Source organism: Equus przewalskii, chromosome 19, assembly GCF_037783145.1.
Source record: "Equus przewalskii isolate Varuska chromosome 19, EquPr2, whole genome shotgun sequence".
Taxonomy (NCBI): Eukaryota; Metazoa; Chordata; class Mammalia; order Perissodactyla; family Equidae; genus Equus; species Equus przewalskii.
The window spans coordinates 12,158,936-12,185,546 of NC_091849.1; the positions used below are offsets into that span (position 1 = coordinate 12,158,936).

The 26,611-nt window shown below is 39.5% G+C and overlaps 1 protein-coding gene across 10 annotated transcripts in view; it reads left to right on the plus strand.

The window, feature by feature from the left end:
- Positions 1–26,611, plus strand: part of HIVEP1 (HIVEP zinc finger 1) — a 135,789-nt gene that overhangs the window by 93,983 nt on the left and 15,195 nt on the right. For 7 of the 10 annotated variants that reach the window (XM_008523183.2, XM_070584070.1, XM_070584073.1 and 4 more), the window contains 4 exons: positions 2,445–8,407; positions 11,740–11,873; positions 12,584–12,759; positions 17,253–17,354. In XM_008523183.2, the coding sequence (XP_008521405.2) occupies positions 2,445–8,407; positions 11,740–11,873; positions 12,584–12,759; positions 17,253–17,354 (6,375 nt within the window). The remainder of the gene's footprint in view (positions 1–2,444; positions 8,408–11,739; positions 11,874–12,583; positions 12,760–17,252; positions 17,355–26,611) is intronic. The other 3 variants (XM_008523185.2, XM_070584072.1, XM_070584077.1) reach the window with 1 other exon arrangement.

Genomic DNA, 26,611 nt, shown 5'->3' on the forward strand with positions numbered 1-26,611 from the left:
CATTGTGTTCTAGGAAAAGATTAAAAGTTGTACATTGATCAACTCTGAGCTGACTCCTACTTACTTTATTAGACTTCAAAAATAAAGAATTTTGCGGATGTACAGGCTGCAAAAAGGCCCACCACCCAAGGGGGGACACTGCCAGTCAGGCTGGCACCAGGCTTCCCATGTGAGCATCATTGCCAGAAAGCAGTGTGCAAAGTCTTGAAGGAAAGAATTGGTATATTAGCACTGGGTAAGTGTTAAAATTCAAATAGAGAACTAAGGGTAAACAATTATGCAAATAGAATATAAATGTTACACACTTTGACAAAAGAGGAATGAGTCAGCCTTCATCTAAAATTGAAACATGTAGTTCAAAAACTGCAAAAAAAATCTGTTTACAGTATGTTTTTTCAAGTTCTTCAGAGAAGTTTTTAGGAAATAGTATCTCTATGAAGAAATATGGATCTTAAGTTTAGTAACTCTTATTTTCACTTCAGCTTCATTTTCATTGAAGTACAAAGTTACATTTTACTCTTTTTGTTTAAAACATATGTAGAATGATCCTTTCAAAACTTACTGTGTGTGGTATTTCTCGGTGTTCTGCCAGTGGGTTGAATCTTTGAATTTTTCTTTGCAGTGTAAGGCATTGTTTAATTTTTTTTTTACGAATAAGTTTGTCTAAAAAGAAAAGCTCATTCTAAAAAGTATGTAAAATATAACAAACATGTTGACTCCAAGCAGGGCTCCGGTGCAGAGGCCCTGACAGGGCCTGACGTGGGCAGATTTTTTTTAAGTGTCTAGTGTTTGCGCTCTGACCGTCGCCCTAGTTGGGAACTCCTGCTCCTGCAAGTGGTTGCTCCTCTCTGCTTCTATATTTATTCTGCCAGCCTCCTGCCTTCCACTTTTATGCTACAGCCCCCCTCCAGGCTTTCTGGAAGTGAGTGGGAAATTGCTCACCCTCGCTGAGGGTCATCATATTTCATTTTGCCCATTTGCCAGATAGAATTAATTAGAGGTATACAGTACATCTTGACTTTGTTACATTCATCTTGAGGCGGGAAAACAGCGTTTTATGAATGAGTGGATTGAAGAATAAAAGATTTGTTCAACATAATTTGGTAAAGGTATCAACAATACTGATATTTTTTTCCCTATTATTCCTTAGCTCAAATATGTTAGTTATGAGATACCCTCCTTTTTTTTTTCCTTTCCTTTTTTTGCCCTTCTGACTATGGCGGGTAAATGTATCTGTAGTTGGATTGGTATGTGTTTTTTTCATTAAACTAATATATGACAGTACATAAACTAATGTCACAAGATGACTAGACTATGTTTTATTGTATGTAAATTTTTATCTTCAGTAAATGCAAAATGGTTATTATGGTGTAGACATTTTGGTCTAATATGAATTTCAGATATGTACATTGCAAGAGCTATTTGAAAATAATGAGGAATTAGAGTAGTGTTTGGCTTTTCTGCAAATAAGTAATATAAGCTTGAATAATTTCGGTTTGTGTGCCCAAGGATACAGCAAATGGAAGCACACTAAATTATGGCAAGTATTTATTACTCAAAAATATAATAGTTGACAGAGATTGTGAGTTGTTGATGCCATTTAAATGCTAATGTATTTCTAGCACAGCCCGAAATGGAGGTGGTGCCATCTCCTCTGTCGGGCAGGAAGCTTTAGCTACGTACCTACCTGCCTATCATTAGCAACAAAGAAACGTCGCCGTTGAATATTTTGTTCAGTTAAATTGGTGACTTTTTTTTTCCACTGAGGGCCATTACAACATTATGACTTCTTTAGTTTTGTTGGTGAAGAGACACAAATCAGTGGATTCATATTTTTCTGTTCATTGATATAATTGCTAATATAGCAATACTTGATGGTTCTACCAGCGGATAGCTCATGATCGTCTTGTATGATTGCTCTAAAAATTATTATATGGTAGCCATTTTTCTCATAAGAATATTAGTATTGCCTATTTTAGAGCAATACTGTTATTTAGAAACTTGAGAAGTTTGCTTTAAGAGATACTAAATGTGATAAGATGGTCAAATCTCCCTCACAACCCCCTGCATTAAAAGGTTGATTTTTCTTCTTTGTGGGCCAGCTGTCTCCGACTGTTGTGTAGACAGAGTCCTCAGCTGTGAGGGTGAGGGGAGGAGGAGAACTTAGTTTTGAAAGATCTGGTTCCAGGATCTTGGGGGGAGAGGGGGTCAGGAGAGGAACACAGCGTTCTTGAAATGTACTCTAAGGTCTTTGCGTGATGGTTCCAATAGATTTTGATTGGCAACATTCTTAAGATTGCCAGGATGTTAGAATGCAGCTTTATCCAAAGTAGGCTTTCCTTAAATGACTTTCTTCAATCCTCCTAACACCCTCATAATAGTGTGTGTACCCATTTTGGTATATGTACCATTTTACCAATTTTTTATTTTTGTTTTTTTAACAGAAATCTTAGAGGCTGGTATTAAAGGAACTTCAGAATCGCTTAAAGGTGTGAAACGAAAAAAGATTGTAGCTGAGAATCACCTGAAAAAAATACCAAAATCCCCACTGAGAAATCCTCTTCAAGCAAAACACAAACACAACACACAAGAGCCCTCTTTCGCTGTCCTTCAGAGTGCTTCAGAGTCTCACAAGAAACAGAACCATAGTCCTGTGAAAAATGGGAAGCAGGTTACCAGACAAAATGGAGAGACACCCGGGATAACTGCCGAGGCCTCTAAATCCGAAGAATGTGTCTCCCCAAAGAAGCCCTTGGCTCTGCAGCACCCGTCTGAAGCGTGCAGGTGGAGGTCGGAAGGCTCTGACCCCGCCAAGTTAAATTTGCCAGATGGAAAATGTGACTCGAGTTCTCTGTCAGGTACAGCCAGGACTGACCATAGTGAATGTATCTCCTCTAACTGTAGTCCTGCTTCCCCCTCGTACACGAACACCGCGTTTGATGTCTTACTGAAAGCAATGGAGCCAGAACTGAGCACCTTGTCACAAAAGGGCTCACCTTGTGCAGTTAAGATAGAAAAACTGAGACCAAATAAAACTGTACGATCCCCTTCTCAATTGAAAAACAGCTCAATGGATGCCCCAAACCAGACTTCGCAAGAATTTGTTGCTGAATCAAAGTCTTCTTGTACCTCATATGCAGCGCATGTGTCTGCTGCTCAGAAGAATGAGCAAGCAGCCGTTCAGTCAATTTCTCATTCATATAATCAACACGAACACTTTGTTTCTAAATCTAACCAACAAAATCAACAGCTTCCAGCGTCTTCAGGTTTCCCAAGATCCCTGACGAACCCGCACGATCAAGAGAACGCCAGACTTGGACAGGTTTATAATACAGCCATGACGTCATCAGTAGGTCTAACTTCACCTTCCGGTAGAACTCAGGTTACTCCTCAAAACCAGCAAATGGATTCTGCTTCACCCATGTCAATAAGTCCAGCCCATTCTACACAGTCACCCCCCACCCCGGTTTATAATTCAACTCCTGTCACCTCTGTTGTTAATCATAGCGTAGAACAAATGTGCAATCTTCTTCTGAAAGATCAGAAGCCAAAAAAACAAGGAAAGTATATTTGTGAGTATTGCAATAGAGCTTGTGCAAAGCCTAGTGTGCTTTTAAAGCACATCCGCTCCCACACCGGAGAGCGACCCTATCCCTGTGTGACCTGTGGATTTTCATTTAAGACTAAAAGCAATCTGTACAAGCACAAAAAATCCCACGCACATACTATCAAACTGGGTCTTGTCTTGCAACCAGATGCTGGTGGTTTATTTTTGTCACACGAGTCCCCCAAGGCACTTAGTATCCATTCAGATGTAGAAGACAGTGGGGAGAGCGATGAGGAGGGTGCTGCTGATGAAAGACACAATGAGCCTGGCTCCGTGGACCTGCAGCCTGTGCAGATAATGAAAATGCTATCAAATTCTGAAGTTTTACCAAAATCAAGTTCCATTCCAGGCAATCCAGATCATGTGGTAGGTGACTTGTCATTACAGGCCAAATCTTCAGAATCACAAGCTGTGACAGAGTTACCAAAAGTTGTGGTCCATCCCATCAATGTGTCTCCTTTGAGGGTTGACAGTCCAAAGGTTACGGATTCCAAGCCTGAACTTTCTAGTGCACAGAAACAGAAGGACCTTCAGGCAACCAGCGTACTGTCACTTTCAGCCTGGGCGTCCTTTCTAGAGACTGATGAGAAGTCCCGTCAGAAAGGGGACATGAGTCAGCCAGAAGGAAAACAGGAATCTCACGTGGGAACAGTACATGCCCAACTACAAAGGCAGCAGGCCACTGATTACACCCAAGAGCAACAAGGAAAACTGCTGAGTCCTCGAAGTTTAGGAAGTACAGACTCTGGGTATTTCTCACGTTCTGAAAGTGCTGATCAAACAGTGAGTCCACCAACTCCTTTTGCTAGAACGTTACCCACCACGGAACAAGACTCAAGTAAGAATAATGGGCCCTCTGCACCTCGTATCAATACACCAGCGCCTTCTACTCTGCCAGCAGGTGAAAAAGCATTGCTCTTACCAGGTCAGATGCCCCCGCCTCTGGCAACAAAAACACTTGAAGAACGGATATCAAAGCTCATCTCTGACAATGAAGCCTTGGTAGATGATAAGCAACTGGATAGTGTAAAGCCACGTAGAACCTCTCTCTCACGACGAGGAAGTATCGATTCCCCCAAATCGTACATATTTAAGGATTCTTTCCAGTTTGACTTAAAACCTATGGGACGGAGAACAAGTTCCAGCTCTGATATACCAAAGTCCCCTTTCACCCCTACTGAGAAATCAAAGCAAGTGTTTCTTCTGTCTGTACCTTCCCTTGACTGTTTGCCCATTACAAGAAGTAATTCTATGCCCACCACAGGTTATTCAGCTGTACCTGCAAACATAATACCTCCCCCGCATCCTCTGAGAGGAAGTCAGTCATTTGATGACAAAATGGGCACTTTCTATGATGATGTCTTTGTATCAGGACCTAACACTTCTGTGCCCCAAAGTGGACATCCGCGTACCCTTGTCAGACAAGCAGCAGTGGAAGACTCGTCAGCAAATGAGAACCATGTCCTCGGGATTGGACAGTCCCTGGATGAGAGCTATCAGGGATGCGGTGCCACGAGTGAACCTGTGTCAGCAAGGAACAAGCCGTTGGCACCAGGCTCACATTTAGAAAAAAAGAAGTCTCATCAAGGGCGAGGGACAATGTTTGAGTGCGAAACCTGTAGAAACAGGTACAGAAAACTGGAAAATTTTGAAAACCATAAGAAATTTTACTGTTCAGAGTTACACGGACCAAAAACAAAGGTGACTATAAGAGAACCTGAACACAGCCCCATGCCTAGCAGTACCCAACCTCAGATTCTGCACTACAGAGTTGCTGGTTCCACAGGAGTCTGGGACCAGATGCCCCAGATAAGAAAAAGGAGGAAGATGAAAAGTGTTGGAGATGATGATGAACTTCAGCAAAATGATAGTGGAGCTTCTCCAAAAAGCTCCGAAGGCCTTCACTTCCAGAATACTATGGGCTCTGCCTCCAGTTTGTCAAAACATAATGTTGCCATAACAGGTGACCAGCAGCATAGAAATATTCAGTTGCAAAACTCCCAAATTCAGCTTGTTGCCAGAGGCTCCGACCAGAGCGTGGATCCAAAGCTGTCCACTATCGTGGAGCAACAGATAAGTTCAGCTGCCCAGGACAAGGGAGAGCTGAAGAGACATGGGACTGGCATCTCAGTCATCCAGCATACAAACTCGCTGAGCAGACCCAGTTCATTTGACAAGCTTGAGTCTTTTGAAAGAGGTTCCCCAGTTTCTTTCCAGGAGCTGAGTAGAACCGTGAAGGCTGGGTCTCTGACAGTAATAGGAATTTCCCAGGAGGAAGGTCACCCTTCTCGGGGCACGTCTCATCCTCCCCAGCCTGCTCTATCAGATGCTCTTAGAGGAGAACTTCAGGAAGCTTCAAGAAAGATTTCAAGTGAACGACATCTGTTGGGACAGCCCTCAAGACTTGTTCGGCAGCCCAACATCCAAGTCCCAGAAATTCTGGTCACTGAGGAGCCAGATCGGGACCTTGAAGCCCAAGGCCACGATCAGGAGAAATCAGAGAAGTTCAGTTGGCCTCAGCGTAGTGAAACCTTGTCAAAATTGCCGACAGAGAAACTACCGCCCAAAAAGAAGAGGCTCCGTCTTGCTGAGATAGAGCATTCCTCCACTGAGTCCAGTTTTGATTCCACTCTCTCCAGGAGTCTAAGTCGGGAGAGTAGTTTGTCTCAGACTTCGAGTTTCTCAGCTTCGTTAGACGTAGAGGACATTTCTAAAACTGAGGCTTCCCCCAAAATCGATTTTCTAAATAAAGCAGAGTTTCTCATGATTCCAGCTGGCTCCAACACACTTAATGTTCCTGGAACTCACCGGGAAATGAGGCGTGCTGCATCAGAACAGATTAACTGCATGCAGACATCAATGGAGGTCTCTGATTTCAGAAGTAAATCGTTTGACTGTGGAAGCATAACTCCACCTCAGACAACACCGCTCATTGAATTGCAGCCTCCAACATCCCCTTCCGGTATGGGGGTCCCCGGGCACGTGCCTCTCTTAGAAAGAAGGAGAGGCCCACTGATACGGCAGATATCTTTAAACCTAGCTCCAGATAGTCATCTGTCTCCTGTGAACCCATCATCTTTCCAAACTGTTGCTCTTCCCAGTGTGAATGCAGTGCCATTCCAGGGGCCTCAGCTCCCTAATACACCGTTAGCTGAGTTTCCTACAAATACATTGCGCTCCCAGACTCACGTTAAAGATCTGCGAACAGAAACTTCAAATTCCAACTCTACTAACATCTTTCCTGTTCAACAGCTTTTTGGTATCAATTTGTTAAATCAAATCCATGCACCCCTTAGCCACCAAAACACACAGATTTCTCTGCAAGTGTCTACACAGAGTGTCAAACCAGATGCAAGTCCCAGTTCCTGTGTATCTTCTAAAAGTGAGGATTGCTTTGCTCCCAAGTACCAACTTCAGTGTCAGGTTTTCACCTCAAGCCAGTCTTGCTCTTCCAGTCCTGTACATTCTTTGCCAAAGCAAGTTCTTTCAGATCCAGTTGGGGCCAACTGTTGTGCAGCTTCATTAGCCTTACCAACCAAATTAGTAGATGCCGTGTCTAATTCGTGTCCTCCACCGCCACTGAAGCTCGGGCCCCTCAGTGGTCAGGGGCAGAAGGTGCCGACATCATTTCCGCTGCCTGTGCATCTGCAGGGTAATGTCCCAGTGTACTGTTTTGCCACAGTCACACCTCTGCCACAAATCCTGGTGACCCAAGATCTATCCAGTCAGCCAACTTGCCAGGCTAATCGTAGTATGGTGCCAATCAGCGAAGAGCAAAACTCCATGCCAAAATCACAAAAAGATCACCAGAGTGCTTTGCCAAACCCAGGGGAAGAACTTGTTTCCAAAAGTGTTTTTTCAGAGATGGGCCAAAGTTGTTCTCTGTCAGAATCCTTGCCCATAACCCAGAAAATGTCTATCGGTAGACTTTCCCCCCAACAGGAATCTTCAGCTTCAAGTAAAAGGATGCTTTCCCCAGCAAATAGTTTAGACATTGCCATGGAAAAGCACCAAAAGCGAGCTAAAGATGAAAATGGAGCTGTTTGTGCAACAGACATCAGACCGTTGGAACCCTTGAGTCCAAGAGCTAATGAAGGTCATAAACAGAAGAAACCTGTTTTGGTGAGGCAAGTGTGTACTACAGAGCCTCTTGAAGGTGTGATATTGGAACAGGATATTTTTTCTCACCCTGAAATTAGTAGCGAGGCTGTTAATTTGACAGATGTTTTACCAGCTGATAATTTATCATCAGGACCCTGTAAGCCTGTTATAGAACCTATAAAAGAATTGCAAGAATTTGAAAACATCAAGTCATCCGCATCGCTAACTCTTACAGTTACAAATTCACCTGTCCCTTCAGAAAATACTCACATTTCTCCTTTGGAATGTATAGACAACAACCAAGAAAGGAAGTCTCCAGGGGTTAAAAATCAAAGTGACAAAGTGAACATTCAAGAACAAAGTCAGCCTACAGCTACCACTCTTGCGGTGTTTGATGCTGGAGACACGCAGCAGCCGTCCTTCCCCAGCCTGAAGACCACAACCAACTTTACGTGGTGTTATCTGTTGAGACAGAAGGCATTGCATTTGCTACAGAATGACCAGAAAACTTCGGCCTACACTGATTGGACCGTGAGCGGTAGTAATCCAAATCCACTCGGTTTGCCTACAAAAGTTGCTCTTTCTCTCCTTAATTCAAAACAGAAGACTGGAAAATCACTATATTGTCAAGCAATAACTACGCATTCCAAATCAGATTTATTGGTCTATTCAAGCAAGTGGAAAAGCAACTTAAGCAAGGTACTTGAAATATCATTTTTCTTCAAAAATAGTTTGTGCAAACTAGTTTTAACATGTCTCACCTTTAAATATTTTAATTGGAAGTTGTATTTGAATTCTGAATGACACATGGTGCTTTCTAAGGGTGTAGTTATTTGAAGGAAAGGATGGTAAGTTTACCCAGGAGTTAGACTGATAAGGATCACCTGGAGTCCTTTCAGTGGTTCTGTCTTGAAACATTTTGGAAATAACTTGCCAGGAGTCCTTTTTTTTTCTCAGCTGAATATTTAAGTCCTTACTTAATGGTATAGATACTCATGGTTTTATTTTCGTCTTTCTCTTGTATTGAGTTTTTGTTGTTGTTTAGAGAGAGGAGATTATGTTTATGCTTTGTCTCTGCTAATGCAGGGGAGCAGAGGTGTAAATAATCAAAGATTGTTACATTTGCTTTTGAAATATCAGCAGACAGCCATTCACACTTGTTTTATGCCTCATACCTGACCCCTGTCCCCTCTCCGTGCTGATCCCACCTCTCTTCCAGGGTAGCTCTGAGAGGTCATCTTAGTGCTAGAGAGACGATTCACGAAATAACTAACTCATACGCCTGATAATTAAGTTGATTTGGTCAAGATTTATAGAGTAAGGTGATAAAACTATAACTTGTCGTTATTTGTGGAATCAGTCTCATTAGAGTTGTTGGCTTTATTAAATGGGAAAAATCATTTAGGTGACTAAGAATAAATAAATAGGTAAGGGGATCATCATGTTGGACTCGGGAAATTCAGAATTACAGAGTTAGTCCTTGACCTCTCCAAGTTCACAAGCACATAATACAGATACGTAAACATACTTATCAATAAGAAAACACCACAGTATCAGTATTATAAAAGAAGTATGTACGACTTCTAAAAGAAGGAAGTCCCTAACACTACCTGCAGGTTGAGGAGGTATGGATATAGGGAAGATATTCCAACAGTGATGATATTTAGCTGAGCCTTTAAAACAAAGAGAGATTTCTCAGGAAAGCAAGAATGAGAGATTTGAATAGTCTGTCAGATGACATGGAAGTGAGAAAGAACCTGGTTCATGTCAAGAACTCCAGGGAGTCTGTCATTAGAAGGTGGTGTAAGTTTGAAACACTGACATACTTTGAAGTTGGAAATGTAGGTAAAAAACGAAGAATGCTCATGGTGGTGGAGAGCCATGATGCTTTCTCTGTGAAGGAGGTGCGTGCAAACCATTTGTGGAATTTCATTTTTAAATACCAGACTATTCTAGATCTGCTAAATCAGAATCTTAGAAGATGAGACCTGATCATGAGAATTTAAACAGAGCTCCATAAATATTCCTTAAGTGCCTATGAAGAGTGCCTACTCTCCTTCTGTACTACAGGCCCTGGCAAAATTACCCTGGAAAGGTGTTTCTAGATTTGGAGCTAGGAGAGAGCTCCAGGTGGAAGATGTAGAGATTCTTCAGTGCGTAGGTGTAATTAATGAGATTGCCCAGGGAGAGTGTAAAAAAAGAGATGATGGCCTGGAGTGGATCCCGAGGATCACTACTATTTAAAGGGTGAATGGAGGAAGAAAGTCGACATAGGAAACTGAAACAGTTGGTGAGAGAGGAAGGAGGAGAACCAGGAGAAAGTGGCATCACGCAGATCCAGGAAGGAGATGTTTGCAGGAGAGTCGTTCAAGCAGAGGTCAAGTGAAGATGGAGACTGATGTCGTATCTGCACTGAGCGGTTCTCATATCACTGGAAACTTCAGTCATATGGGCAAGTGGCTACAAACGGTTGGGTACTGGGTTGACTAACTCACCACCCACAATGGAAAAGAACAGATAAATTCTAAAGTAAAAGGATTTCTAAGAGAGACGATGGGTCAACAACGTATAATGCCGTAGAGTGGTCAAGCATAGAAAGACTAAGGAAATGATAAGGATTTTGGCTTTTAGCTCACTGGTAACTTTGGTGAATAGAAGCCAGATTTGATAGTAAGAAAGTAAGCAAAAGATAAGTGGTAGTTTGGTACTGAACAGAAGGTAAGAAATAGGATTACCATTACAGGGATAAAGTCAGAGAAAGGTGTGTGTATATATTCCAGATTGTGGGGAACCCTGATGTGTTTACCAGGAAAAGAGGAGACGGTTGCATTTTCTCCTCTTGGGGTCAGTGTCATTACCTCTTCACACCACCTTTTTGGGAAACAGGCCAGCAGCTTCTGTTTGCTCCTGGCTTTGTAAGGACAGGGGCTTTCCAGGGTCTTCTGTCTGAGACCACATAGGCCCTCCATCCATGATGCACACACCCCCTCATCACTCACTGTTAGTAAGTCATTGCAGTACAATAGCTGTCTACTTGATGATGTAATTTTTAAAGGAGGTTTGTAACAAAGAGGCCCTTCATCAGGAAAGTTGTGCCTTGTGTTGCATTTGGCCGGAGGACTGGAGTTTGATCCTTTGCTGTTAACACTTGACCTTGGACATGTGACTTAACCCTGAGAGCGTCCTTCCTCTCTGGGGTGTACATAGGCCCCTGCGCTGCCTGCCTCACAGGATGTGTGAGAGTGGAAGGGGCTGAGGGAGTGAGGAAACTGTTTGTGCATGTTGTGGTTGTGTAAAATCCTGTATCGTAAGGTGGTGTCACTATGATGTTTCTAGAAGAAAAGCACACATTGTTTATCATTTTTATGTTCAGTACTTTTTTCTGGAGATTTAATGATTACCGGGCCAAAACCTAACTTTTGAGCTGACCTATCTCATAGTTACCAGTATTCAGGACTTTTGAGAAGAGATGGAGAGGAACTCTCATTCTGGTTTAAAATACTGGGAGCAAGGGGAATAAAACACTGAGGAGTGGGCGTCTGCTCTAACGACAGTGCCTGGGAGTTGAAGGGGCTTAGCCTTGTTTCTCAGGAGTGTGAGACGTTACCACATCAAAGGGTAACTAGCTCTTTTCCATTGCCAGAGAATGAACTCTTTAAGAAATAAACTCTAGTTTCAGTGGCTGGTTAGATATAAGAAAGAATATTTAGTCTATTAAAAGAAGTTCCTGTTAAACTCGTGGGACACCAGGGTGGGCGCTTGTAAAGCCTTTATTTGGGGGTGTCGTGGACTGTGGTGGTATTTTAAAATAGCGGAAGATTTGTCAGTTTGCTTTGGTATAGACAGATGTATTAAAGATAAGGGAGGAGATAAAGCAAATGACCTTTAAACTTGTGACTTCGTGAATTGCATTTCATTAAGTTAACTATATGTACTGTGCTCTGCCGTGTTTTAATTTCCAAGTGAAACATTAGCATGTTTATGTTTTCAGTTTTATTAAATTAGTTTCTCTTTTTTTTTTTCCCTTTCAGAGAGCATTAGGTAATCAAAAGTCCACAGTAGTTGAATTCAGCAATAAAGATGCCTCTGAAATTAACAGTGAGCAAGATAAAGAAAATTCCTTAATCAAAAGTGAACCAAGAAGAATTAAAATATTTGATGGAGGGCAAGTACAAATTTTACTTCTTAAATGTACATTTAAACTTACTTTTTAAATGTACATTTGGTTTTATGTGAATGAAGACTAGTGCCAATTTTATATAAATGTTACTAGGTTTCTCAGCTTATTAACAGAATCTTCGTGGCAAGATATATGTTAGTATTATGTTAAATAATTCTATTTTGATCAAGAAAATGATAACTCTTTAGGAAACGCTGTAGGTCCTACAAGACAGCTAAGAACCAAGTTTTCAGGTGAACCCTGGGTTTCGTGTTGATTTACAGTAAGGAGAGACTTGGGAAATGTGCGCTGGGAGAGATGAATTCATTGCCTATTTGATGTCTTTGTGTATTTGGTTATAAGAAAAACAAATTGTAGAAGCCAATTGTAGTGATAGTGAAGCTCAGAAATACTTTAATACAGTTGTGATTCAATTTAACAGTAAAGGAAACTTTTAAACCAGTGACCTAAAAAGAAGAAATATTTGAAAATTAAACCTAGTATTGAAGAAGGTTGTTTGATTAGAATTAGCTATTAAATATTAAGTGTTGCTGTGAAAACTGGAATATTCTGTTGCTCATAAGTGTGCATAAAATTTATATTGATGGACTATAAAAATTGTGCCTGGTTTTATTTTTTAGGTTGACTTAATCATCAATATTTTCTCAAAGACATAGTCTCCAATCTCCCTATTCGTTTTTCTTTCTTTAAATCAGATATAAATCAAATGAAGAGTATGTGTATGTCCGAGGCAGGGGAAGAGGAAAGTACATTTGTGAAGAATGTGGAATACGTTGTAAGAAACCTAGTATGTTAAAGAAACACATACGAACCCATACCGATGTCCGCCCCTACCACTGCACTTACTGTAACTTCTCCTTTAAGACTAAAGGTATGAGATGACGTTGCTTCGTGGTCCTTTTTCATACGCGTTGAGTTAGTAGCGCTAAGACCCAGCTTTGCAGATTCTTTGACCAAGGATGCAGTAGCTTAAATAGACTCATATAAATTACATCTTGTCAACATTGCGGTCTTATTTCTTTATATGTTTCTAGACCTCTTGGGAAAAAGTTTTTAATTATACACTTTTAGAATATGTATAATAAATATAACATTTTAAAAGGAGCAACTGCCCTTTTTTATTTTACTTTCCAAATCACAGTTGCATAACATGGTGACAAATAGATTTTCAAAAATGTTTACTTTGGGGCTGAGGAAGAAAAAGAAATTTTCATAATCACAAGTAAATTCACTTCAATGCTGAGAGTTTGAAGAAAAATTTAAAATAATAACTACAGTAAACTTATAATAATAACATTCATCTCTTATTATCTACTTTTAGGCATGCATAGTCATTTCTTTTGCTTTTCCATGATGCTTTTTTTGTTACCCAAATTCTGTTGAATTTCAGCTTCAAAAATTTTCTAACTTTTGTACTATTTAATGTGTATTTTAATGTTTATGAAGAACTCAGGACTAGTCATTGAAATTATATTTAGTACTCTTTTTATTCTTTATATGTTTTCATTTAAACTGTAAGCCTTTATTATAGTTAAGGTAATCTTACCCTCCACAAATTCTCAGTTACATGTAACAGATACACTACTATAAAATGTTTGCTTTTTCCGTTGGGCTCCTTGTTCATGAATTATTCCATAAAAATTTGTTATTTGAGATTTAATTTCATATACCACCCTTTAAAAAATCAGAATCCCTCTAAAACAAAGCAATGTAACCATAAAATTCTGTCTGAAAGAACAATATCTAAACAATATTTAATGGATAATTTTTTACAGAAAATACTTTATTTTTATCCCTTCGAGTTAACATTTGCTTTTTCTGATTATATTGGTTGTCTTAACAGTTTTTGTTTTAAATAGTGATCAGTTCTTGAACAAAATTTATTACATTTTTTGGCTACCTATTGTCATTTTAAAGAGAGTTACAATATGTAGCAACTAAATAGCTTCACATTAGTTCTCCTTAAATGCTAATAGTACCTGGAACAAGAGTGGTAGAACAAAAGGAAGAAGCAAGAAACTGTTTTTCAGATGGCTTGAGTATTCCTAAAACGTTTAAAGAAACCCGGAGGAGGGAGGAGGGGCGCTGCTCTCAAGTCCTGTGTTGAGAGCTGGAACCTCCTGGAAGTGGAGGGTGGATCTCAGGAGAATTTTCCGGGTCTTGTGTGAAGCCTTTGATAGGATAAAGCACTTTGATCTTTTAACCCTTGGATTGCTTTTCCACTGGTCTCGATCCTATGATTAATGAACATCTATTAATTTCCAATATGAGACCAGGAGCATATTTAATAGGCCAATATTACTAATGTAAGATGACCAAGTACAGAATGATGGTACCAAATGAAAGATCAAGGTATAATGTGAAATGGGAATTTCTCAGTAAAAGGAGGAAAAAGAATCAGGATATTTAAAAATTATACTGATAAAATAAAGGCAATAAAGGAAGGAAAACCAACTGAAACTAGAGAGATTTCTTGGCAAAGAAAAATATTATAAATCACCAAGTATTAATCTTAGTGAAATAACTCAAAACAACATCATGTAAAATTGTAGGTAAATGTTTGTTAAGCGGTGGACAGAGCACAGCAGTCCCAGAAAAGTGAGCTCTGTGTTAGCAGTTTTCCTGTCTTTCATTTCTCTAATACGCTGCATGTCGAGTTTACATTAATTTTTTTATTTTGTCAGATAATTCATTGGAATTATGTGATGAATACTTATTTGAAGGAAGCTACCTTAGCTAAAGAGAGTGGTGGAAAAAGTATTAGAAATTCAGTATTTCCCTGTTCTCAGTGTGATGGTTCCCTTTTTTTATGGTCAGCTTTTTGTGAATATACGTACCCAGATTCCATGATTCCTTTTACAGGTAGCTAAGTAGTAGCAGACCTATCTAGATTAGGCTGTAGATTTTCCCCTGCTCTGATTTACTTACTGTCCTAGCAGTTCAGCTCTACTTCTCGTCGGATGTGTCTGGTTGTTAACAGAAAGAGTGATGTCATGGCATGCTCGATAAATACGGGTGTGCAAAAGGAGTGATCTGTGGTGCCAGAAATTGATGCTTCTGATGGTAATGCTTATAAAACTGTACTTCGTCACGTGTCCTCTTAGTTTATTTTATGAGTACATTTTCAAAACAATTTTAATTGATTTATTTTCACTATTCAGCTTTAAAGTTCAGTCAGCAGAAAATGTACAGTAAGCTTGCATCTCTGCAGGATTAGTCCCATTTATATCTTGGAAAGCTGGACTCTATATGTAGCTATGGGAACCCAGAAACAAAGTCTCTCATGCTTTCCAGGGAATTTAGATTAATGTTTGTTAAATCTGTTGAAAAATTTATCTAGTAAATTAATACACAAAGTTTATAGCATTGCCAGGGGGTATTTGCATTTTAAATAGGCATGTTTTGCATATTTTAAATGCAGATTGTTTAAATTATTTCAGAATTTGATTAATAATAAGTAATAGCTCAATTAATGAGAAAATATGCTCATTAAAAACTTATATTCCCAAATTTGCCTAGTTACGATTATACATTAAATTCTTAGAAGGCAAATAACCTACTCTGATTGTCTATTTAGGAAACAAAAGCATTTTGAAAGAGATTAGTGGACCTTGTGATTTGGTTTGTAATATTGTTATTGTACTGAAAGTCAAAAGTTTCAGCCATGTTAAGATGGTGAAATCATTTTTTATAACTTTTTAATGGGAAAATTTTGAAGCATACAGAAAAGTAGAGATATGTATAATGCACACCAATATGCCCATCATCTTCTAACAGTTGTTAACATTTGCCATATTTGCTTCTTATTTTATTTTTTAAGTGTACTTGAAGTAAATGTCAGACATGACCAAGCCATTTAAGCCAGGCATTATCTCCAGAATCTCAGAGGTCTCGGGGTGATGGATCTTAGACATTATCTGGTCCAGGCACCTCTTACACTTAAACTCCTTGAGCACTCTAGGATGCTGTGCATATTATCTAGTGCAAGAATCGGCTTGAACAAGTGTGACCAGTTCCATGGACCTAATGCACTTTTTAGTGGAACTGAAGCTCTGTAAATATAGCAATTTTGCAGGCCCTTCAGCTACTGCAAGCCCAAAATTTGGACCCATAATTCAGATATTTTTAGCTCTTCTACAGGCTTATTCTCAAATACTAGTTTGCCCCTGCCTGCCAAACTCAGTATTCAGTTTGTTTTCTCTAAAGAGATCATTTTTCCTTGTTGACAATTTTTTGTGCGTGTGGCATTATCCTCTCCAGCTGCTTGGTGTCCTCAGATGAATCTGAGCTCTCCCTCTGCATTCATGATCACTTGGGGCAAGCGCACCCAGTGGTTCTCATTGAACCCAGTAATTCTTACAAAGGTCGATACACCAGCTGCCAGAGAGAAACACACCTTTAGAGATACTCTTAGGAGACTTCTAGTCAATATGGTGAAGTGGAATTAATGCAGGAAATCCCTTCTCATGTTCCAAACACACAGAAATACTGTTTATAATATAACAACAGCCAAATATAGTTTTTTGTAGAAGTCAAGCTCAAAAGTTAAAGAGGCAAATTCCCAGGTACCAGAAATAAAAAAGAAACTCTAAGCTAGCATGGTGAATGGTTATTAAAAAAAAAAAAGCCCATAAGGATATTAAAGCCAAATATATGCCCACAGGCCTTTTAATCCAATTCTATGGTAGAGTCCGAGGCCTCTGAAATAAGCTGGCTCTCCTGTCCAGTGACTTTGGGCCATGTGGGGAAAAAGCTATCTGCTAAAAAGTAGAACTCTATACTTGTGCCATGCCAAAAAAATAAAAAACTGGTCTAGAATCAGTGGTCTGAAACCAGTGAAACCATTAAGGTCCCAGGCAGAAGCAATTGGAAAACTGACCCATAGAGATGTTCCTACAACCCAGGCAACTTCAGACTCCACGGAAAACAAACTTATTGAAAGTCAACTTGCAATAAAAACTATAAAGCATGCAAAGCAACAAAGTACTATAAGGGAGAACCAGCAGACACGACTGGTGGAGAATTCTGACCCCAGAAACTATAGATCCTAATGTAGTCTGAAAGGGACTTTAAGTATGTCTAAAGTGTTCTAAGAAATAAATAAGGACTAGAGAATAGAAAGCATAAGGCGAAAGTTGAGTTAAAGTAGAGGAGGCAGATTTGAAAAGGAGAAGCTATTACTAATAAATACCAAGGTTATTACAACATACAGATAACCAATATTTTTGTCCAAATTTTAGACGTTAGAATTGTATAACCACAATCTGTACTTTCACTTGAAATAGGAATGGAATTTTCCAGTGTTGACAAATGCAATAGCAAAATAATACTATGTAAGCTTAGTAAACATTCTTTTCCCTTAAGGAAATCTGACAAAACACATGAAGTCCAAGACACATAGCAAGAAATGTGTGGATTTAGGCGTCTCAGTAGGTTTAATAGATGAACAAGATACAGAAGAATCAGGTAAGGCTTTATTCCATATTTTTCATAAATGCTGTTTACAATGTTCTATTTTTTTTGCGTCCATACTCTTCTTTCCATTCCCATTGATACTGCCTGGTTCCCGTTTTCGTTACCTCTTGTTGATACTATGCAGTAGACTCCTAATCAGTTTTCCCCACTAATTTGTCCTCCTTCCTATCCTGCCGTCCCCGCTGATGTTAAATTAGTCTTCCTGAAGCGTGTGTCTGATCATATACTCCTCTGCTCCGAGTCTCCCACTGGTTTCCAGTTACCTGTCAGATAAAGTACGAGCCGCTTGATCGTACGTCCTCAGAATCCTCTGTAATCTGGTGCCTGCCTACTTCTTCACCCTTATTCCTCATTTCTTTCTTTCACTTACTCTAATGCTTGAATTTCCTGCTTACATGACATCGATCCGGCTCTCTACGTATACAGCCCTCCCCGAAAACCCCCGCCCTCAGTCCTGCACAGATGTGACTCCCTGTCGACACTGTCTCAATCTTACTTTCCTTCAAGATCTGGCTCAAATCCGCAGCCGTCAAGGAAGCCTTCTCTGATTTTCTCTTCCCACACCACTTGCAGGAAGCAATTTTTCCCTTCTCTGAACTCCGCCAGTATTTTATAGTTTTTCTTTCTGATAGTGTTGAATCCCTTTGCCTTACTTTGTGATTATTTACATGTTTACCTTATCTTGCCACTGACATTCTTAAGCATGTTATGAGCAGAATCCATGGCTGCATAATACTTGCCTCACCCTCAGCGCAGTGCCTGGCACATAGCAGTTGCTCCGGAAATATTTGTGGAATAAAAGATTTGTCTGCTTCTCCAAAATGTTTCTTATTTTGCAAAAGTTAACCAGTTGTTTTCTTAGCAATGTTAATTCAACACTTATAAGTATTTAGCCCTAACCAGTTTTGAGGGAAAATCTGTTTATCTGTTCTGACTAATCAGAGAATAGAATTATCTTTCTGTAAGATCTTTTTTTAAACCCAAGAATTTATCAACAAAAGAGAGAGGTTAAAAAAAAAGTTGTTTTTTTGAAAAATGCCCTAAATTAAACATTTACCTGCTTGCTGTGTTTTACCTAATATACATTAGTTCGATACAGAGAAAAATGGTGAGGATATCATTGAAAATATAGGTAAAGAATCAAATGCAGTTAATTCCACCTGACAGCCAGTAACACACTAAATTAATCAGCCTGAATTTATTTCTAAATGTGCTAGAGAAGTGACTCACATGTTAAGTGGTACAGATGATACAATTCAGTATTTTAGGCACAAAGAAAGGACTGCCTTTAATCCTTTTTTGGGGATAAACTGATGAATTCTTAGTAGAAGAAAAAGCTAATCATAACAAATTTAGGCCAATAAGGAGTTTTTTAATGTTTTATAGACTGTTTGATGCTTTGATACGTATTGAGGATGATGGTATCAGGATTTAACAATAAATATCATGTTAACATATCTGTAACTTTTTTGTTATAGGAACATATGTGTTAAAAACTGATTTTTTCCCCAGTTTTATTGAGATATAATTGAGATACATCACCATGTAAGTTTAAGGTGTACAGCATAATGGTTTGACTTACATATATTGTGAAAGTTGACTACAATAAGTGTAGTTAGCATCCCTCATCTCATATAGATTCAATAAAAAGAGAAAGCTGGGCCAGACCTGGTGGCCTAGTGGTTAAGTTTGGTGCACTTGGCTTCAGTGGCCTGGGTTCAGTTCCCAGGCGTGGATCTACACCACTTGTCTGTCATTGGCCATGCTTTGGCAGCAGCTCACATGCAAGATGGAGGAAGATTGGCAACAGATGTTAGCTCAGGGCGAATCTTCCTCAGCAAAAAAAAGAAAGAGAGAGGAAGCAAAAAAAAAAAATTTTTTTTCCTTGTGATGAGAACTCTTAGGATTTACTCTCTTAGCCACTTTCCTGTGTCTCATCCAGCAGTGTTAGCTGGGGCCATCCTGCTGTACAGTCCACCCTAGGACTTATTTATCTGATAAATAAATTGGAAGTTTGTGTCCTTTGACCACTTCTCTCCAGTTCCCCCTCCCTTCACTGTCACCTGTGGTAACCACAAATCTGGTCTCTTTTTCTATGAATTTGTTTTTGTTTGTTTTTTGAGGTTTTTTTTAGATTCCATGTATAAAAACTGATTTGTTAATTGCTAGGAATTGAATTCTGTATTGGTGTCTTTGTTTAAAGACAAACATTTAATAAAATAAAATTAGTTTATCTGTAATTCACTTCTCATCTAAACAGTTTGTTTGATTTATTTTCTACTCTTAGTAGTCATGCAATAAATTAACTACCGTAACTATTTAAGTGAAAAAAAATCCCTCTTTATTATTTATTTGCTTTATTGCTCTTGTGTTGAGCAATTCAAAGTAAAAAGCTGGGAAAATTGAGTAAATTTCAGCAAGTATATTTATTACCTGCAGGCTAGAAAAGGCACAAAGTAGAGGTTACAATATGAAATACCAATGTCTGAAAATGTGTAAATGTGAAAGGTGTTATTATTATTGTTATATATATTCTCATATGTTTTACTTCTTCAAGAGATGAGTCGTATAGAAATTAACTAAAATGTCTGTAGAGTCCTCTACGTTGTTAAGGGAAAGTAGTACTTGTGCATCCTCAGTTTGCGTAGGAGAATCAAGTGTGGTGTCCATTAGTTACACGCATTGTTTGGATTGGCTGGCTGACTGATGGACTTTCGTATCTCCATTCATTTTTGTATTTCTCACCTTGTTCCAGAAGCACTTGAAGCAAGTCTTTGATTATAACTCATGCTTGATGGCTTAATTCCCTGTTCAGATTAAGTGTTCTGATAAAACTAGGTAGTTTTACCTGTTTTTCTCTCAGTTTAATTTTTTTAAATTACTGTATTTATGGATAGTGTACTCAGAGTGTTTTCACGGTTTTGAGTGAATAGTAAATTATAGCATACCGGTGGATTTTACCAAGTGCTGTGTCATGCTAGAGACCTAATAATTCTTTATTAATATGCCAACAAAATATATTCTTCTACCTTTGCTCTATTATAGGCTTGGAATACGGCTAAAAATGTAGCAAACATTTGTTGTTTTAAGCAGACAGTCTTGTTTTCCTTTTATTATTCTCTTTTGTGCTTTTAAAAATACTTTGAGGGTTTTTTTAATAAAAAAGATACAAATCGTCTTACTACATGCACACATGCTTCACACCAGAGTTGATGATTATAAAAATTTTCTCACATTTGCTTCCAGTCTTTTTCATAAGTTCAGTATATTTTTTTGTTTGTTTGTTTGTTTTGTGGGTTTTTTTTTTTGAGGAAGATTAGCCCTGAGCTAACTACTGCCAATCCTCTTCTTTTTGCTGAGGAAGTCTGGCCCTGAGCTAACGTCCGTGCCCATTTTCCTCTACTTTATATGTGGGGCGCCTACCACAGCATGGCTTTTGCCAAGCGGTGACATGTCCACACCCGGGATCCGAACCGGCGAACTCCAGGCCACCGAGAAGCGGAACAGGCGAACTGAACCACTGTGCCACCGGGCTGGCCCCCTCAGTATATTTTTGAAACAACCACCATTCTCTTACCCGCCATCACCAGCCACTCTCCCTCCCAGAGGCAAACAATAGCTATGTTCTGGGATTTTCCTTCCCATTCATTTAATATACATGTTTATATCCATGAATAGAATGTGGTTTTGTTGTTTGTATTTTAAATTTGCATAAGCAATCACACCTTGTATAGATACCTAGAAAATTAATTTTGCTTTATAATTTTAAATTGTTCTCTGGAAGAGACTTTCCATTTCTGCACATCCTTAACTATACCTAATATTTTGAGAGTTTAAATTTTTGGCAAATTTGATGGATAATAGTCTACTGTCTTTATTTGCCTTTTCTTGATTATCATCTTCAGTTTGAGTCTTCTTTTTTTTTTTTTTTTTAAGATTTAATTTTTCCTTTTTCTCCCAAAGCCCCCCCCCCCACCCCGCCCCGCCCCGGACACACAGTTGTATATTTTTAGTTGTGGGTCCTTCTAGTTGTAACTTGTGGGATGCCGCCCCAGCATGGCTCGACGAGCAGTGCCATGTCCGTACCCAGGATTCAAACCGGTAAAACCCTGGGCCGCTGAAGCAGAGCACACGAACTCAACCACTCGGCCACGGGGCTGGCCCCTAGTCTTACTATTCTTTAAAAAGAAGTTTTACTCCATTGAATTGATGATAGTAAGAGATGGGATCTTGCCTAGCAGTTCACATGTCTGTGTTGAGGGGCAGCCTGGAAGCCTGCAGTAGGGCCCTGCGTGTCTGCAAGGAGTACTCTTTTCTGTCTAACGCTAGCCTAGAATGTTCCTTTTCAGTCTCCTTTGCTGGCTCCTCCTCATCTCCCCAGCTTCCAAGTGTAGTCCCCCAGCACTGTGGTCTCTAATCTCTTCTTGTCTCTCTATACTCCTGGTAATCTCATCCAGTCTCCTGACTTTAAACACCATCTCTATGGGGATGGCTCCCATATTCACTCCAAACTTGCAGATCCATCTGCCTCCTTACCCTCTCCACTTGAATGTTGAATGGGCATCTCAAGTTTGACGTGCCCCAAACTGATTCTAAGAAGCATGCTTGCCCTATAATCTTCTCTCATCCTTCCAGCTCCTAGACCAAAGATCTTGAAGTCATCCTGGATGCCCTCATTTTGCTTCCAATCCGCCAGTAAAATCTTCTGGCTCTTCCTTTGAAATGTGTTCAGAGTTCACCCACTTTTAACCACCTCTGCCACCCATGCTGGTCACAACTACCACTATCTCTGCTAAATTGCTTGTAGTAGCAGCTGCTGACTCGTCTCTGCATTTCAACCTCTTCCCCTTTTACAGACTGTTTGCAACACACAGCCAAAAGTGTTTTTTTAAAAATTAGATCATTATTTTGCTTAAAACCCTCTAGCGGTTTCCTGTCTCATTCAGAGCACTGGTCTACCATACCCTGCGAGCACTCCGGCCCACTCACCCTTCCTCACCACCTCTCTGAAACTCGGCTCCCACCCCTTCCTCTCTTGCTCACCAGCTACAACCACACAAGTCTCCAGTCTCCTTGCTCTTTGTTGAACACACCCAGCAGGCCCCTGTCTCGGGGCCTCTGCACTCCTTGCTTCTCTTTGGAAAGCCCTTCACCAGACACTGCACAACTTCTCCCGTCATCTCCCTTCAGCTCTCCACTCAAATGGCACCTTCTCAGTGAGACCTTCCAGAACCTTCCTATTAAAGAGCACCTCACTCTCTTATTGCCAGCATTACTTACACCCCTTATCCTGCTTTATTTTTCCTTATAGCACTTCTTGCCACTAGATGTGTGTGGGGGGGTGTGTGTGTGTGTATTTGTTAATTTTCTGTTTCTTCCAACTGGAAAATAAAACATAAGGACGGGATTTTATTGTGTTTACTTCTCTATCTCCAGCTCCTTAGGATTGTCCCTAGCAAGTGGTAGGTAGTAAATAGTTGTTGATTGAATGAATGACTAGAAAAAAATGACCTATCATCCTTCAGGAAATAATTCAATATTATTACTTTTAGAATTTGATGTATTAGTTTTCTATTACATTTCTTCACTAAAATCAAATAGTAGCTCTAGTACAATATTTAATGCCTTTACCTATAAATAGTGTTTACATAATATGACCACAGTTGACACAGCTATTGTTAAAGTGATGACAGCATTTATTTTTAATTTGTTATGTCTTGGTCGTTGCATCAGACAACTAGACGTTAAATCACCTGACTCTTCCATTTTATCACGCTCAGTAATGATGTCTTCAGATTGATAAAGATCTGTTCTGTTTTTCAGTAGTTGCAGAGAAGAAGAGGGTCTTCTCCTTTTGATTCATTCTTTATTTCTTTAGCCCTTCAACAACTGTTCAGTATGTGCACACTCCCTGCCCTCAGGAGCTCCCTGCCCGGGGCTGTGATGTCGGAGTCACCTCAGGCTGGGCAGAGTTCACTTCCCAGGGCCGGAATCAGGGAAGGAGCAGTGGGATGACCAAGGAGATCCCCGAGGAAAGGGAAGGGATTTGTTTATCCACACATTGATTTATTTGAACAAGTTTTGTTGAGGGGGTGGGCTAAAAGGGAGCACGCATTCTGGGCTGAGGGAGTTGTTGGACAAAAGCGCAGAGGTTGGGAGAAAGGAATGATGTGAGTGGGACGTGATGGGAAAGTTGGACGGGGCGCACACCTGGGAACGGGCTGGGGGACAAGTAATACTATGCAAGGGAGTTTTAGCATGGGGAGCAGTCATTCTAGGTTTAACCTATACTCACTCATGCTTGAATGCGGAGTCTCTCCTGTGGCACTTTGTACTGATTTCTGCATGTTTTGACACTTGAAAACCATTATTTCTTAGACATGGTTTTTCTAATATTTTTATTCTAAACACTCCATAATATATATATACTGTTCCTTTGATTAAGAAAGTCTGATTTTTTTTCTTTTATCATCTAAAGTCGTTTAAAGCCATTACCTCTTTAGGCCCATATGCGTCTGTCTTTTAATCTGGATTATTGCCTCAAATGTTCTTGAAACAAGGAAACAAAATACGATAGGACTTTTAATCTGTGACCCTGGAGTTTTCCTTGCTGAGCTGTTGTTTGTTTTTTCCCTGCTGTTGCTGTTTTATTTTGTAGTGGGAATTTAGACAATAATAACTAAAAGAAGCAAGATTTCATTAAGTGGATAGTCCGATTCAGCAACAACAATAATAAATAATACCCCAGCAGAAATCTTTCGTGCAGAGCTGTTTTTATAAACAAAGTCCTTCAGTGCCTCACCATCCCTCCTTCTCCACCAGATGGAGTTTCCAAGTTTGGGTGGAAAGTCTGGGAAAATTTTTCCCTTGCAACATTCAATTTTGTATGTATGTGTAAAAATGTGTAATGACTAATTTAGAAATCTAGCTCTGCATTTATTAAATTAGGGAGCATTATTTCCCCTGGAATTAATTTCTACTCTGACTCAGCATCACTGTGGTCTAGAATTTTCCCCATAGAATAGACTGTCATAAAAGATAAGAACTTGGTTTGTTCCTACTTTATTGTTTCTATGTGTTAAAACCCTACCCATATCAACTCCACAGGATGTTATAAGGAGTAGCAGCATACGTTGTGAAGTGTTTTATTTTACTGTCAATTTCATTTCCCCAGGAAAAATACAAATTATTAGGCATGTATTAGTAGTAGATGAAGTGGCTGACTTTTAGAAAAGTAGGAAGGAGAATCAATATTTTCAAGTATTACAGTTTTAAGTTTTGAAGTATACATCTGCTGGTGGAATGAAGCTCAGGTGTCCCAAGGCTGGTCAGTGTCAAATGATCTTATATGCTCCATTCTCCCTGCTTCCTCCTCGTGGGTTGGAGTCTCTCCCTGCCTCCTGGTTACACCGGGCAGTCTGCCCCTCTTAGGCATCAGGCTCACGGCAGTGGTTCCATCTGAGATTTTAGCTCCCACATAGGATTCTCTACCCATCTCAAGATTACTGCCTTACAGTGTATAATAAATGAAAATAAGTGATAAAATTGTGTAAATGTAGGGTCTTTTTACATATAACTTGCTGTCTTTTCCCTTTTATGGTGAACAGTTTTTATCAAATGCTTTTGTAGCATCCTGGGATCTTGATATTATTTTTCATATTCTTGGTCTAACATAAATCTGATATTAAACCCGTTGCACAGTACACTGCTAGACACCACACTGGGATTCCATTTGCTGCATGTCGATAATAAAAATTCAGGACAACACGGAGGTTTGGCCAGCAGTAAGGTGCCACCGCAGTTATCACAGTTAGCTTTCCTACCTTTATTCCTAAAGGTAGTGATTACAATGCTTTTCAGATGCCTTTCATTACGCCTTCACAGCTGCTGTTGGTGAAAGACATCTGGTCTAGCTATATGAAAAGTGGAAGTCTGAAATAACCGAGTAAACTACCAGCTAAATATCCTTTGTCACCTAGATTTTCCTTAACGATGTTGAAATTTGTCATTTAATAATGTTAATAGATTACAGATGCCTAAATTATACAGTGAATAAAGAAAAATAAGTAGCCAAATTCAGGAGCCGCATATCTTTTAGGAAACTAGTACTTTAAAAAGTCAGGTCTTGATCACTATGAAAATTTGTGACATTGTCTTCTCTAGATATTGAATAAAATTCCTAAGTGGTTTTGGTAATCACACTTCCTATTTCATGTCAACAGTGTAGTAGTTATGTCAGTAGAGGAGTCCTTAAGAAAGACTATCAGGGGCCGGCCCGGTGGCACAGTGTTTAAGTGCACACGTTCTGCTTTGGCGGCCCGGGGTTTTCCGGTTCTGATCCCTGGTGTGGACATGGCACTGCATGGCAAGCCATGCTGTGGTAGGCGTCCCACATATAAAGTAGAGGAAGATGGGCATGGATGTTAGCTCAGGGCCAGTCTTCCTCAGCAAAAAGAGGAGGATTGGCAGCAGTTAGCTCAGGGCTAATCTTCCTAAAAAAAATACATAAATAAATAAAAATAAATAAATGAAAAGAAACATAGCCTATTAGATTCAGCACACTTCTTTGAAAGTCACATATGTGTGAATGATCAATGCTAACAGGATATGCAAGAACTTGCTACATATATTTAAGTCTTGATTAATTCAGACATCTGGGAAACGGGGTAAATCTTTTTAAAGAAAAGAAAAAACCACAAGGGTGTTGTTTGGAGACCCCTGTGCCACACTTTGCAGAATAGCAACCCAGAAACCTAAAGATAGTGTTTTTAGGTTTATAGGACAAATTTAGGAGTTTGGTCATTTAATTGATCTTTTCTGTAGCACGCACATACTCATTACCGAGAAATAGCATCTCTAGCTTTCATTCATTCAACAAAATTTTATTAAATGCTCACTGAAGGTCAGACAGTGTTACTCTGGGATCCCATCATAATATTTCTTTTTTAACCATCATCACCATTTGGTTTTGTTTTGGTCAGTTCTGGCATCCTGGGAAAAGTCCGAGTCTTTCTATACTCTGTTTATATTTACTTATTCCCTTATGTCTGCTTGTTTCGTGTTTTCACCAAAAGTTTGCTCCAGATTTATTTCTGCTTTAACTTCAGTGTTTCTTTTCCTGGCGTTATCTTCAATCTTTATTTTTTTTGAGGATCCTAAACCTGTTTTCTACTTTGCTAACCACATGGTATCCAGAATGTCATTCACCTGCGTAAGGTGCATGTCCCCTGTTTGAGAGAGACTGTTTA